General features: G+C 38.6%; 1 protein-coding gene across 1 annotated transcript in view; it reads left to right on the forward strand.

The window, feature by feature from the left end:
• The window catches only part of dip2ba (disco-interacting protein 2 homolog Ba), a 56955-nt gene that overhangs the window by 38451 nt on the left and 2738 nt on the right, over positions 1-15766 (forward strand). The window contains exons 13-36 of the mRNA XM_065285661.2: positions 788-890; positions 2149-2213; positions 2298-2391; positions 3154-3273; positions 3540-3654; positions 3735-3874; positions 4002-4138; positions 4223-4303; positions 4380-4507; positions 4601-4715; positions 4994-5195; positions 6003-6115; positions 7692-7772; positions 7854-7977; positions 8116-8237; positions 8836-8947; positions 9057-9166; positions 9319-9449; positions 10353-10521; positions 11324-11494; positions 11592-11653; positions 14919-14976; positions 15065-15139; positions 15255-15429. Of these exons, the coding sequence (XP_065141733.1) occupies positions 788-890; positions 2149-2213; positions 2298-2391; positions 3154-3273; positions 3540-3654; positions 3735-3874; positions 4002-4138; positions 4223-4303; positions 4380-4507; positions 4601-4715; positions 4994-5195; positions 6003-6115; positions 7692-7772; positions 7854-7977; positions 8116-8237; positions 8836-8947; positions 9057-9166; positions 9319-9449; positions 10353-10521; positions 11324-11494; positions 11592-11653; positions 14919-14976; positions 15065-15139; positions 15255-15429 (2803 nt within the window). The remainder of the gene's footprint in view (positions 1-787; positions 891-2148; positions 2214-2297; positions 2392-3153; positions 3274-3539; positions 3655-3734; positions 3875-4001; positions 4139-4222; positions 4304-4379; positions 4508-4600; positions 4716-4993; positions 5196-6002; positions 6116-7691; positions 7773-7853; positions 7978-8115; positions 8238-8835; positions 8948-9056; positions 9167-9318; positions 9450-10352; positions 10522-11323; positions 11495-11591; positions 11654-14918; positions 14977-15064; positions 15140-15254; positions 15430-15766) is intronic.

The following is a 15766-nucleotide window of genomic DNA, read 5'->3' on the forward strand; positions in this document are numbered from 1 at the left end:
TGAAAGATCTAAAACATTTTATAAAATATCCGAAAATGTGTTTGTCTGAAAAACGATGGACATATGCAACTCGGACAGCTTGGGGGTGAGTAAATCATGGGTTTAATATAATTTTTGGCCGAACTATCCCTTTAACGCTTCTGATTTACTTCTAATGGACAGGGTTCCCATGGGTGCTTGAAATCTTTGAAATTTTGTGAATCTGGGGGAGGGAAAATTAAAGGTCCTGAGAAGTTTTTGAAAATCTACATACATAGATATAGGTCATTGAAAGTGCTTGAATCTATTTTATGCAAGACGTTGTCTGGAAAAAAATCCATATTATTCCCTATGTAGTGTATGATTATATCATAAAAATTCTAGACTTTTTAAACACACGTGCTAAAATGTTCCCTTTAAATGCTTATCTTCTGTATGTGAATGTTGATTCATACCAAAATGCTTTTTTGCATAGTTGTGTTTAACACATGAAAGGGTCTCGGGTTAAGTATGTAACTGTTGTTCCCTGAGAAGGGAACGAGACGCTGCGTCTCCCTTGCCATACTTCTTTTGTCCCTGTAACGTTGTCAATATTTCAGATAGCGATATACATCCTGGCTCCCGCGTCACCCTGTCTTTGTCGTTAAGCCTCACCATTGGTTGAATTTGATATACACATTCAGCCTTCCGTCAAGCGTTAACGCTTTCCCCTGGGTGAATGTACCGTAACGGTATTAACAGTCATACAGATATTTAAAATAGCTACTTCTGTTTATCACTCTTAATGTCGTGTTGTATTTGTTTTCAGTACAAAGCCTCTAAAGAGGGTACCGTTATGGGGGTGGCTGTGTCTAAAATCTCTATGCTGACACATTGTCAAGCTTTGACGCAGGCCTGTAATTACTGTGAAGGTGAGTGTTACATTACTACTACGACTACTACTGCAGACCATTTATATTTTCTTAAAGGAATATTCAATTTTCTTAAAAGAAAAATCCAGATAATTTACTCACCACCATGTCATCCAAAATGTTGATGTCTTTCTTTGTTCAGTCGAGAAGAAATTATGTTTTTTGAGGAAAACATTGCAGGATTTTTCTCATTTTAATGGACTTTAATAGAGCCCAACATTTAATACTTAACTCAACACTTAACAGTTTTTTTCAACGGAGTTTCAAAGGACTATAAACGATCCCAAACGAGGCATAAGGGTCTTATCTAGCAAAACGATTGTCATTTTTGACAATAAAAATAACAAATATACACTTTTAAAGCACAACTTCTCATCAAGATCCGGTCGTGATGCGTCAGCGTGACCCCACGCAATACGTCATGGCGTCAAGAGGTCACAGAGGACGAACGCGAAACTCCGCCCCAGTGTTTACAAGTGTGTTGAAAGAGGACCGTTCCTACGTTGTTGTATGTCAACTGATACAAATTAATGTCTTTGTGTCAGTTTATTGTTTACAATGGTCCGCAAATGTGCGTTTTATATATGTAATACATGACCTCCCTACATCACTACGCATTTACGTTAGGTCGCGCTGGACCGGATTTAGACGAGAAGTTGTGCTTTAAAAGTGTATATTTGTTATTTTTATTGTCAAAATTGACAATTGTTTTGCTAGATAAGACCCTTATGCCTCGTTTGGGATCGTTTATAGTCCTTTGAAACTCCGTTGAAAAAAACTGTTAAGTGTTGAGTTAAGTATTAATTGTTGGTGTCTATTAAAGTCCATTAAAATGAGAAAAATCCTGCAATGTTTTCCTCAAAAAACATAATTTCTTCTCGACTGAACAAAGAAAGACATCAACATTTTGGATGACATGGTGGTGAGTAAATTATCTGGATTTTTCTTTTAAGAAAATGGAATATTCCTTTAAGTTATAAGACTCTTTTATGGCTTCAGAATAAGAGCTTAATATGCACATGCGTGCAAGATAAGTCTTCTGGTCTATTTTCTCAGAAAAGAAAGACTTGTGCATAGCTGCTAAAAGTGATTTATTTTTAGGAGTACACTCTTAGCAGGCACTCATTGGCGACTTGAAAGATGCATGGACTAAAATTCTAGCCACTAACTGCTGCACTATAGGAACACTTGGGCTATATACAGTCACTTTTAAATGTTTTATTGGAAATTTTGTTTTGTTTGTATTTCTATTTTTTAGGGGAAACACTGGTTAATGTCCTGGATTTCAAGAAAGATTCTGGCCTGTGGCATGGAGTTCTCACGGTTGGTTGATTACGCTTGATGTTTTGGGTTTTAGTGTGACCAGCTGTTCTTAATCTATAATGATTTTATTTTGCATTTTCACAGAGTGTCATGAACAGAATCCACACTATTTGTGTGCCATACTCTGTAATGAAGGCATGTCCACTGTCCTGGGTGCAGAGGGTTCATGTTCACAAAGGTACAGATTAGGGTTGCAAAAGTTTAGGTATTTTGAAATCTTTCCAAATGGAAATTACACAGGAATATGAAAATTGTGGGACATTGATGAAGATAAGTCAGATGTCGAGGAAGTTAATGTTTGTAAAAATTACCCAGAATTAAAAAGGTCTTTCCATTAATTCCTTAAAGGGTACATTTCACAATACTTTAAGATTTAAAATAAGTCGTTGGTGTCCCCAGAGTACATATGTGAAGTTTTAGCTCAAAATACCATATAGATCATTTATTATAACATGCTCAAATTGCCACTTTGTAGGTTTGAGCAAAAATTTGCTGTTTTGGGTGTATCCTTTAAAATGCAAATAAGCTGATATCTGTACTAAATAGCAGTGCCGTGGTTGGATGGTGCAGATTAAGGGGGGCGGTATTATCCCCTTCTGACAAGGGGAGCCAAATTTGAAAGGACCTATTTTTTCACACGCTTGCAGAGCCAAACTAAGTTACTGGGTTGGTCTTTTTCACATTTTCTAGGTTGATAAAAGCACTGGGGACCCAATTATAGCACTTAAACATAGAAAGATTTTCATGTTATGTCTCCTTTAAGTTTCCAACTTGGAATATTTTCAAAATTCCTGAGCTTTGCAAACTGTAGTACAGACATCATCAGATGATTTAATATTTGTAACTCGTAGTGAAAGAAAAAAGCATGAAAATGAATTTAAAATACAAACTGTAAAGCTATATGGCAGAATATCTGAGTTTATTTTGTGTGTGTATACAGCTCGTGTAGCCTTGGTGAAATGTAGAGATCTGCACTGGGCTATGATGGCTCACAGAGATCAGAAGGACACCAATCTGTCCACTTTGCGCATGCTGATAGTAGCTGATGGAGCCAATCCTTGTAAGTAAATAAGCTGCAGAATATAATATTTGAGCAGAATAGAGTCTACAGTGAAGTGAAACAGATAAAAACTGACAATGTCAGATCGTACGCTTAGCCTTAGGGTAAACAATGTGTCACCCAGTTCCCATGTAGAAGTAATTTAATGCCATTTATAATAATTGTTTGAAAAATAGTAAGAATAATATTAAGGTAAGTCATGTGCTATGTAAATTTTAAGTAGTATTGATCATATTACAGATTCTGAATCCATATTTCCGTCTTAGGGTCAGTGTCATCTTGTGACGCCTTTTTGAACGTGTTCCAGTCTCATGGGCTTAAGCCAGAGATGATCTGCCCATGTGCTTCCTCACCTGAAGCGATGACGGTGGCCATCCGCAGGTACCTGCATGGTTCTTAAGGAGGAACTAGCTATGTCAAAATAAATAAATGTATCCTAATCTTTCTCTCTTCCTCTCCAGGCCTGGTGCTCAAGGAGCGCCACTCCCCGCCAGAGCTATTCTGTCTATGGCAGGACTAAGTCACGGGGTGATCCGGGTCAATACTGAGGATAAGAACTCTGCACTCACCGTTCAAGATGTGGGTCACGTCATGCCTGGCGGTGAGATTCTGCAATATTTCACTGCAGATCTTGTTAGCATTCTGCAGAAACTGGACTTAAATGCATTTTGGGTATCTTGATGACCTAGCGTTTGCAATCAATGCTGTCTTTTCTCTCGGTCTCACAGCTCTGATGTGTATCGTGAAACCCGAAGGGCAGCCTATGCTCTGCAAGACGGATGAGATTGGAGAGATAGTGGTAAACTCACGAGCGGGCGGCACTATGTACTACGGTCTGCCAGGGATGACCAAGAACACGTTTGAGGTACGGGAATGAAACAAGAGATGATTTTCCTGTATGAAATTCATGGCACAGATTCACTCACATCTATGTAATATTGACCCGCAGGTGATACCTCTAAACTCAAGTGGAACCCCTATAGGAGACGTTCCTTTCATACGAACTGGACTGTTGGGCTTTGTGGGTCCGGTAAGAAGTCGTTATCACTTCAAGTGTTGTTTCATGTATTTTATTAAATAACTAACCATGCCTTCTCCCCCTCCAGGGAAGTCTGGTGTTTGTTGTAGGGAAGATAGAGGGTCTGCTGGCAGTCAGTGGACGCAGACACAACGCAGACGATCTGGTGGCCACAGCACTGGCGGTAGAGCCAGTTAAAACCGTTTACAGGGGGAGGTATGAATGATATGAAGTAAATTTTAGAAGGAAATATTAGACAAAATATAAACTATTGGTATGCATGTGACACTGAGAGTGTTTTCCATGCAGGATTGCTGTTTTCTCCATAACTGTGTTCTACGATGAGCGAATCGTCATTGTGGCCGAGCAGAGGCCTGATGCCAGCGAAGAAGACAGTTTTCAGTGGATGAGCAGAGTCTTACAGGTAATAATACACAATGCTACCCACAATCCTCAGTGCACAGATCTATATTACCAAACGCTGTCCTTTATTAACCTCAGACTGATTAAATTTACTCTGAAGGAGATCATTTTGTTTACTCTAAAGTAGGGCATTGAAGGTAATGGACCTTAGCGTACGTCTTAAAGTAATGAGGCACATACTTCCCATAATATGTGGGCAATATAAAATGTTGCCATAATACCTCTTGACCCTGACTGGTGAAGGCATCATAACTCATATGCTCTCTTTTTTCCCCACAGGCGATAGACGGTATCCATCAGGTGGGCTTGTATTGCTTGGCGCTGGTACCTGCTAACATGTTACCCAAAACTCCCCTGGGCGGCATTCATGTGTCTGAGACAAAGCACCACTTCCTGGATGGATCTCTACACCCATGTAACATCCTCATGTGCCCTCATACATGCGTGACCAACCTTCCAAAACCAAGACAAAAGCAACCAGGTACTCCTGATTTTTATCTGCATATAAAGTATGAAAACACTTTTGGCACAGATAAGTCTTTAAAGGGACACTCCACTTTTTTTGAAAATATGCTCATTTTCCAGCTCTCCTAGAGTTAAACATTTGATTTTTACCGTTTTGGAATCCATTCAGCTGATCTCCGGGTCTGGGGGTAGAACTTTTAGAATAGCTTAGCACAACTCATTGAATCTGATTAGACCATTAGCATCGTGCTAAAAAATATACCAAAGATTTTTGATATTTTTCCTATTTAAAACTTCACTCTTCTGTAGTTACATTGTGTACTAAGACCGAAGGAAAATTAAAAGTTGTGATTTTCTAGGCAGATATGGCTAGGAACTATACTCTCATTTTGGCGTAATAATCAAGGACTTTGCTGATGTAACATGGCTGCAGGAGGCGCAATGATATTACGCACTGCCCGAAAATAGTCCCCTTGCTATTGAAAGTTACCAAGGGGACTTCATATCGGTCTTAGTACACGAAGTAACTACAGAAGAGTCAAGTTTTAAATAGGAAAAATATATCGAAACTCTTTGGTCATTTTTAAGCGTGATGCTAATGGTCTGATCAGATTCAATGGATTATGCTAAGCTATGCTAAAAAGTGCTAGCGCCAGACCCGGAGATCAGCTGAATGGATTCCAAAACTGTAAGAATCAAATGTTTAACTCTAGGGGAGCAGGAAATTGAGCATATTTTCAAAAAAAGTGGAATGTCCTTTTAAGGAAGTAAACAGAAAGCTGTCCTGCGTAGGCTTATCTTGAACTCCGTCTTGTGTTTACAGTGGGAGTTGGTCCGGCCTCCATCATGGTGGGCAACCTGGTGGCAGGGAAAAGGATCGCGCAGGCTTCTGGGAGAGACCTCGGGCACCTGGATGACCAAGAGCAGTCTAGAAAGGTGAACAAGTGATTTGAGAAAATAAATAAGCCTGTATGTTTATTTACAGGGCACAAGAGTTTTGCTGCTTAGTAAGCACTTAGTAAAGCTATTTTAAAAATGTTGACAGTCCCAAAATGTGTTGACAGTGTTGAATTTGTCTTGTTTTTTGGGCATTCAGATGTGTAATTTCTGCAATAAGTATTATAGTTATGGTTATAAACTCATAATTATAGTAATTGTGTAATAATGCTCACAAAAAATAATTCAAAGCCTGGTCTGAGCTTCAGATCCGACCTAGATGATGAGGTCATTCAGCACAGATTAAAGGGAATAGAATAGAGGATAAATCAAGTGCTCTCTCTCCCTTTCTCTCTCTTGTGCTAGCTCTGTGTGTGGCCTACTAACATGGTAAGCCTGTATGCCAACAGTGCTCTGCTATCTGTGTGTGCTGAGCTTTGAGTCCCTATCTCTACCAGCCACAATGTCAACATCATCCTGAGGGCCTTATAGGACACAAGGGATAGATTTAGAGAATCTTACCTTAATGTTTATACCCAGATTAGTTGTTAGAGGAATCTGCACTGTGGACCATAGTGACTTCTTAATAAAAGCCAAGAAGTGAAAACTTCAGTTTAACTGTGGGGTTGAATTACATAAACACTAGGAACATATTTTCCTCCAAATATGCATGCGTGGTCACTGTTACCCGCTGTCTGCATGAGTCGCTTTTCCCATTAGAACGGCTGTGTATGCAAACACCCGCTATAAACTTGGGGGTTTTATGCTTTATTGTCATGTTATATTTGTTGGGTTTGTACTGTGATGTCCTGAAATGATTTGATATACAGTGGTGCAACAAATATTTGGACACTTAAGCCACACATATCAAGATACATTTTTAGGTAAACTCATATTGTAAATAATATGGATGTATGTAGTGTCCGTGATGTCACCCATAGGTTTGTGAAGAGCTTTTTTGAAGCCAATAGTAGGCGGTGCCATCGCCACATTGGCTGCGCGTCCCCGGAAATTACTTGTTAAAGGGACATTCCACTTTTTTTGAAAATATGCTCATTTTCCAGCTCCCCTAGAGTTAAAATTTGATTTTTACCTTTTGGAATCCATTCAGCTGATCTCTGGGTCTGGTGGTACCACTTTTAGCATAGCTTAGCATAATCCATTGAATCTGATTAGACCATTAGCATCACGCTAATTAGCATGTTTTTCCTATTTAAAACTCGACTCTTCTGTAGTTACATCTTGTACTAAGACAGAAAGAAAATTAAAAGTCGTGATTTTCTAATCAGATATGGCTAGGAACTATACTCTCATTCTGGCGTAATAATCAAGGACTTTGCTGCTGTAATATGACTGCAGCAGGCGTAGTGATATTACGCACTGCCCGAAAATAGTCCTTTGCTAATGAATGTAACCAAGGGGACTATTTTCGACTGGTTGCCATCAATCATATGCCTCAGTTTTTTTAATGCAATAAAATTCACATTATTTTATTCTGACTTAAATGTCCAAATTTGTGGATTCTGTAGGTTTGTTCGAGAGTTGAATACTAATATCTGTGCGTTCTGTCTTATAGCATCAGTTCCTGTCTGAAGCCCTGCAGTGGAGAGCACAAAATGATCCTGATCATGTCCTCTATATGCTCCTTAATGCAAAGGTAACACATGCAACCACTAAAAACTGATTGATTAGTCGACCCCTAAGCAGATTTTTTGACTACTCTTGCTTTGGCCTATAGGGGGTAGCAGTAAGCACAGCTACATGTTCTCAGCTGCACAAGCGAGCGGAGAAGATCACCGCAGCTTTGTTGGAAAGAGGAGGAGTTAACACTGGAGACAATGTAGTACTGCTTTATCCACCCGGTAATGACATCCATCTCTGTTTTCATTCGACACAGATGTTATTCAGTTAATATAGTTAACCCAAGATGATTTAAATACAGCAGCTTATTACCAAAACACACAGATGTAAATTTTGACATTCATCTTTCTTTCTTGCAGGTATTGATCTAATAGCTGCTTTCTATGGCTGTCTGTATGCCGGTTGTATTCCAGTCACCGTTAGGCCTCCTCACCCACAGAACCTCGCTGCCACTCTGCCCACCGTCCGAATGATCATAGATGTGAGTTTAAGCAGTTTAGACATGGCAAACATAGCAAATTAACCTGAGTTATAAATGCATTCCTCCCAAGCTTTAAAGGGATAGTTCGGCCAAAAATGATATTAAACCCATGATTTACTCACCCCCCAAGCTGTCCGAGTTGCATATGTCCATCGTTTTTCAGACAAACACATTTTCGGATATTTTAGAAAATGTTTTAGGTCTTTCAGTTGATTAAATGTAATGTTACGGGGTCCACTCATAGTCCACGACCTTCAAGTCCAAAAAAAAGTGCATCCATCCTTCACAAATTAAATCCAAACGGCTCCAGGATGATAAACAAAGGTCTTCTGAGGGTAATCCGCGCGGTGTTGTTGTAGAAATATCCATATTTAAAACTTTATTAACGAAAATAAATACCTTCCGGTAGCGCCGCCATCTTAGTCGCGTCCGCATTCAGGATGAGAGCTTACGCGACTAAGATGGCGGCGCTACCGGAAGGTATTTATTTTCGTGTGAATCATGGGTTTAATATCATTTTTGGCCGAACTATCCCTTTAATGCACCATAAATTGCGCCTGGCAATTGCATAAATCTAAATGTAAAATGTTCATATTAGGTGAGCAAAGCCGCTTGCATCCTCACAACTACGATGCTGATGAAGACCTTACGATCTAAAGATGCAGCAGCCAGTGTGAATATCAAAACATGGCCGAATATCATAGACACAGGTACAGTAATAAAAGAAGTCTCGTACTATTATATATACTATTATATCTCGTACTTTATATCATACCTGTTAAGCACAACTCTACACACAGTATTATATTGTGCATGCAGATGATCTTCCCAGAAAACGGCCTCCCAATATCTATAAGCCGCCCACTGCAGAAATGTTGGCCTATCTGGATTTCAGTGTATCCACTACTGGCATGCTAACTGGAGTTAAGGTAAAACACTTTTCCTGTGTTTGCCTTCACAGTTTAAGTTTAGCAATACACTACAAAAATCTTTAGTCATTTATTTTGCAGTGTTTGTGATCTGTGCATTGAAGATTAGACTGCCGTTTGGTTATTTAAAGTTCTGTGTATTTCTTTTTCAGATGTCTCATTCAGCAGTCGGTGCTATATGTCGATCAATCAAACTGCAGTGTGAGCTGTACTCTTCCAGACAAATAGCAATCTGCTTGGACCCGTACTGTGGCCTGGGCTTTGTGCTATGGTGTCTGTCTAGGTAGTATACAAAATCCAAATCATTTCACGCCACATCCACACAAAGCCAGATATTTCCCTATCTGATCTTTTTTAATCCAATCTTTTTTCCTCCGTAAACACGGCATTGTCTCAAGAAATGTGAACAAAAAGCAGAAACAATGCCGTAAGGGGTGTGTTGTAGCGAGGACGCGTGTGTCATCGTAACAAGTTACCGTTCAGCTCTTTGACACGTTTTTTTTTTTAATACAAATAAAAATTCACGCTGAGAAATGTGTGCAAGCTGGAATAAGATCTCTAGAGCATTATATACATATTTGTATATGTATATTTTTTTATTTTTTTATTTGACCAATAATAATTCCAATATTATCTGGAGCAAACAAATAATTTGCCAGCATTATATAACTGCGTGCTTTATGCACTTGTGTGGTTTCTCCAGAGAGAATTGGCGAATGATAAGCAAACGTAACCCATTTTTCTGTGTATTTCCATAAACCGCGTGTGAAAAGTGTTAATATATGGATAAATATGGATTGGCTGTACACGCGTCACACGCAAGGGTGTCGGTTTCAGATTTATCCACTTTGGCACCCCCGGTTTCAATTAAAAAAAAATTGGTTTCCCGGTATTATACATGAAATAAGACTGGATGTCTTGCACTGTTTTTTTTATTATGTGACCCTGTCTGCAAGTCGTTTTTATGATTACTGTTTTCTACATAAAAGTTATTCAACTCTGTGTAAAAATATAACCTTGATATCTTTAATATTGAGTCAAAAATTGAAATCAAACTTTGATGCTCCTGATCTCATAATTATAGCTTGGATTTCACATATCGGATCACATATTACTCAATTCAGCACAGTGCCATAAAATGTGTAGCAACATATATCTGTATTTAATTTATTTTTGTGGTGTTTAGTGTTTATTCAGGTCACCAGTCAATCCTGATCCCTCCTATGGAGTTGGAGACGTCTCTGCCCCTGTGGCTAAGCACCCTCAGTCAGTATAAGATCAGAGACACCTTCTGTTCTTACTCTGTATTGGAGCTCTGCACCAAAGGCCTTGGCACACAGACCGAAGCTCTGAAAGTAAGTGAACAAATAAAGTGCGTGTGTGTGTGGGTAGGATTTGTGTAAGGCACAGGGCAAAAACTCCACCAAAAGTGACACAAAAATTGATATTTATTTCAAAGTGACTTCCGGTGCATTTGAGATTTTGTATCATTAAAATGTATAAGTTTGATGCTTCCCTCATAAATCAATTTCAGGTTAAATACAAAAAGTAGAATTTTTCACACATGCACTCATTCATGTACAATAGCTTTCATGAAAGGACTTGACTAACAGGGTTGACATGTTTACAGACCGTTTCATCAGACTCACGTGCATTGTCATGGTTATGCACCTGGCCTGAAGTTAAAGGGACACTCCAGCTATTGAAAGTTACCAAGGGGACTATTTTCTGGCAGTGCGTAATATCACTACGCCTGCTGCAGCCATGTTACAGCAGCAAAGTCGTTGATAATTACGCCAGAATGAGGGTATAGTTCCTAGCCATATCTGCCTAGAAAATCACAACTTTTAATTTTCCGTCAGTCTTAGTACACAATATAACTACAGAAGAGTCAAATTTTAAATAGGAAAAATATCAAAGAGGTTCAGCAGCAGGCAAGAATTCAAGGATCTGTAGCTGACATTGTATTAATAAATAAATCTTAACACAATAACGTTAGCTCAGTGATAAGCTTTAGCTAGGATTGAACTATGGTAATTTACTTGTTATCAGACATAATCTATTGTTGAAGGAAGTGTACCTGAAGTTAAGTTTAGGCCATTGTGTTGTTTTCGCTGAGGCGGTCTATAAATGTTAATGAGAGATGTGTGTTTGCAGGCTCGTGGTGTGAACCTATCGTGTGTAAGGAGCTGTGTTGTCATAGCAGAAGAAAGGCCACGTTTGGTACTCAGCCAGTCATTCTCCAAGCTCTTTAAAGACCTGGGACTGTCTCCACGTGCAGTCAGCACTGCTTTTGGCTCCAGAGTCAATCTGGCCATCTGTCTACAGGTTGGGGCAAAATACATGAACTGCTGTAAATGTAAAAGGCATGAATTTTTGTGACAAAAGCAAAGAGCTTTGTTCCTTACTTTGTTTTGTTTTTCAGGGCACCGCTGGTCCAGACCCATCCATTGTTTACGTAGACATGAAGTCTCTCCAACACGACAGGTGTGTATTAGTCAGGACCTAAAATTGACCAGGGCTTCAGTGCAACACGCCAATGAAGTTACAAAAATGTCCAATATACACTACCGGTCAAAGGTTTTAAAACACTTGACTTAAATGTTGATTATGATCTTAAGTCTTTCCATTTGTCCGTGTATGGGCCGTGATTTCATCAAGTAGGATGTGATCTTGGATCAACACTATTAGCTATGTTTATATGCAACCAAATAATCTGTTTGAAATCATATTGATGGCTAATCGTATTAAAAAAGCCTATATGTAAACACCTTAATCAATACGATTGAGGTGGATAGGTCTGTGCCGATACATCGCGTTCCCCATTAAAAAGACCTGCTTGAAATCGATACTGAATCGCAAGGCTCCGATGTTGTGTTTCATGCACAGCTTGTGCGTGTACTACGGCTCTGTGATCAGTAGGAAGTCCTTATCAATCTAAAATCACTATGAGTTTGAGTCGTTTATAACGTGCATTTAAAAAAGCAACACTCGCCAAACACAATCATTCAAAATATTTTTATTATCATGAAAATACCTGAAACAATCTGAAGAACAGCGATATAAATATTCCTTTAGACATTTCCTGGAATAGTGTTTGGTATGCTACTACTTCTGTGGCACAAATGTCGTTTCTACACGAGAGCGCCCCCTGGCTTTTGGATGTGGCGGCATTTCACCGTAATTCATTCAAATTCATTCATTGAGAAAACGCGCATTTGCACGATTAATCAGCACAGCCCTAGAGGTGGATCGGATGCAAATTTCGATCGTATTGAAGAGGTTGGTGTAGTCCGATCAATGATCCAATCAGCAGGAGAAAGTACCCATATAAATGCGTGAATCGTAGTATTTTCTTAATCGAATGACGTTGCGCTAACGTGTGACGCCGTTACCGAAGCTTCCGTGTGATCATTGTACAGTCTACATGCCTGTCATACCCGAATTTTTAAACGATCCTTGTCGCACAGTGTGATAAGGTTATGATCTTATAGGAGGGCAAAAACCCTCAGTGTATTCTGGGCTTTAAGAACAACTTTCTCCAACTCAGCTTTGACTTTTAGCCTGAGATAAAGCGTCCGCTCGACGATAGATGCTGTCCGCAGTGATGTGCTGCCGAGTCCTCTATTTTTTATTTTATTTTATTTTTTAGATTTGGGCTACTGTTTAAACTGTTTCCACCAGTTGTTTTTTTCTGCAGGTTTAAGAGGAAAGGATTTTGTTGATTAGTTATTTATATTTGGGCTGTGGACAGTCATTGGGATGCTTTTGGCTAATTTTGAATGCCCATTGGGATGGTTTTGATATGCGAATCTGGCAACCCTGGCTGTGCGCAGACGTTCAGTTCAGATTATATATAATGTACATGTAAACAAACATTTTAATCAGATTGCAATGTTTTAGGTGCATGTAAACTGTATTGTCGTAACCTTCAATTGGATTCAATTTAGTCAGATTGACAACATTTTGTGTATGTAACCATAGCCATTGTTGGTCCTGGCTAAAAATTTTCATTAACCAATCAGATTGCCAGATAAGAGTGTATGTTAGATTTAGAATTAGGTTAAGGGCTTTTTTAATCTCAAAGTAATATTTCACACTAATTTGAGGGATAAAATGGTAAGGGTTTGATGTTTTCACATCTTTCTTTGTAAAATCAATTTTGGTTATTAGAGAACTAAAATGTTTGTTTTTTAAATGGATAATTAGACTGAATATTCTTTAAAAATCATTCTAAGGTGAAACTTCAAAAAGCGTCTTGATAAAAATGACACGAGAACGGTTTTGCAATTTCTAGGAAAGGGTAAATGCACTTCAGATGATAAAATATAATATAACAGAGGTTTAATTTATTTTGGATGCTTTTAGTAATCAACATAATTCCCATATTTACATATGTGTTATGCCATAGCTTGGACAAGTTTATTATTATTCTGTAATGTGGAAAAACTAAATTAAAGGGATAGTTCGGCCAAAAATGATATTAAACCCATGATTTACTCACCCCCAAGCTGTCCGAGTTGCATATGTCCATCGTTTTTCAGACAAACACATTTTCGGATATTTTAGAAAATGTTTTAGATCTTTCAGTTGATTAAATGTAATGTTACGGGGTCCACTCATAGTCCACGACCTTCAAGTCCAAAAAAAGTGCGTCCATCCTTCACAAATTAAATCCAAACGGCTCCAGGATGATAAACAAAGGTCTTCTGAGGGTAATCCGCGCGGTGTTGTTGTAGAAATATCCATATTGAAAACTTTATTAACGTAAATAACTACCTTCCAGTAGCGCCGCCATCTTAGTCGCGTCCGCATTCAGGATGAGAGCTTACGCAGCCTATGGAGGCTACTCTGCTGCTGCTCTGTGCCCCGGCCCTCTGAATTTGTCATACGTCACTAAGAAAAGTGCGTACACTACGTTAATACTCTCTTCTGAATACAGAGGAGTCTAAGATGGCAGCGCTACCGGAAGGTATTTATTTTCGTTAATAAAGTTTTAAATATGGATATTTCTACAACAACACCGTGCGGATTACCCTCAGAAGACCTTTGATCATCATCCTGGAGCCGTTCGGATTTAATTTGTGAAGGATGGACGCACTTTTTTTGGACTTGAAGGTCGTGGACTATGGGTGGACCCCGTAACATTACATTTAATCAACTGAAAGATCTAAAACATTTTGTAAAATATCCGAAAATGTGTTTGTCTGAAAAACGATGGACATATGCAACTCGGACAGCTTGGGGGGTGAGTAAATCATGGGTTTAATATCATTTTTGGCCGAACTATCCCTTTAATAAAAAAACGAGTGTTTCAAAACTTTTGACCAGTAGTGAGTGTACCTTGGTTTTTACATTTTTAGTAGTTTTTATTGTTTATTTTATTGCAACCATACTTGTTCAGACTTAGAATTGCCTTGCATTAATTTAATAAAAGTATTTTATATTATGGAGCATTTAACATTCATGCATTTGCTAGATGCTTTTATCCAATGCGACTTACAGTGCATTTTATCACTATACCTGTTCCTTGGGGTTTAAGGTACAGAACACATCTGTGTGTGCTTTTCTTATTGTAGGAAACAAATGCACCCAGTTTAGAAGTAAAAAATCCCAAAATTCATCTCTAGGGGGCAAATATTGCTCCTTAATTAAAAATTATATATTTACAACATAGATTAGATTTTAATCTGCCAGTGACATTGATTTACATGAAATGACCCCCTATATTATCCTTGTTTCTTTCTCTTAGAGTGAGACTGGTGGAGAGAGGAGCTCCTCAGAGTCTTCCACTGATGGAGTCTGGCACTGTAAGTCTGCCTCTATCTATACTTCATCATCCTGTATGATTGGATTTAGACATTTAGTTCACTCTATTGTTTTTATGCATTCCCTCAGATACTTCCTGGAGTGCGAGTAATCATTGTAAACCCGGAGACTAAGGGACCACTAGGAGACTCTCATCTAGGCGAGGTGACCAATCACACATTACATACAGTACAAACATCGATTTGAGTAGTCGGTCTGTTTTAACACATAGCACATTGTAAGTCATTTTCTCACTTTTTTTTGTCTTGGTTTTTTTTAGATCTGGGTGACCAGCCCTCACAATGCCAGTGGTTATTATACCATCTACGGTGAGGAGAGCCTGCAGGCGGACCACTTTAACACACGTCTGACCTTTGGAGAGACGGACACGCTTTGGGCCAGAACCGGATATCTGGGATTTGTCAGGAGGACAGAGCTACTGGATGCCAGTGGAGGTTTGTAATATAAAGAACAAATAATGCTTGGGATTATCACCATACAGGGGTTGCAATGCATACTGTAAAGTGAGGCGATGTGTTCACCGCAAAAAAATTGCTTTCTTACGGAGTATTTTTGTCTTGATTTCAGTAGAAATATCTAAAAAATTCTTAAATTAAGATGCTTTTTCTTGATGAGCAAAATGACAAGAAAATAAGTCTAGTTTTTAGACAACAAATATACAATTTAAGTGAATTTGTGATTAAAACAAGCAAAAATATTTAAGATAATTTTGCTTAAATTAAGTGTTTAAGAAAAAAGAAAACTTATATTTTAAGATTTTTTTTCTCACCC

The sequence above is a fragment of the Paramisgurnus dabryanus genome, chromosome 21, assembly GCF_030506205.2.
Source record: "Paramisgurnus dabryanus chromosome 21, PD_genome_1.1, whole genome shotgun sequence".
NCBI lineage: Eukaryota > Metazoa > Chordata > Actinopteri > Cypriniformes > Cobitidae > Paramisgurnus > Paramisgurnus dabryanus.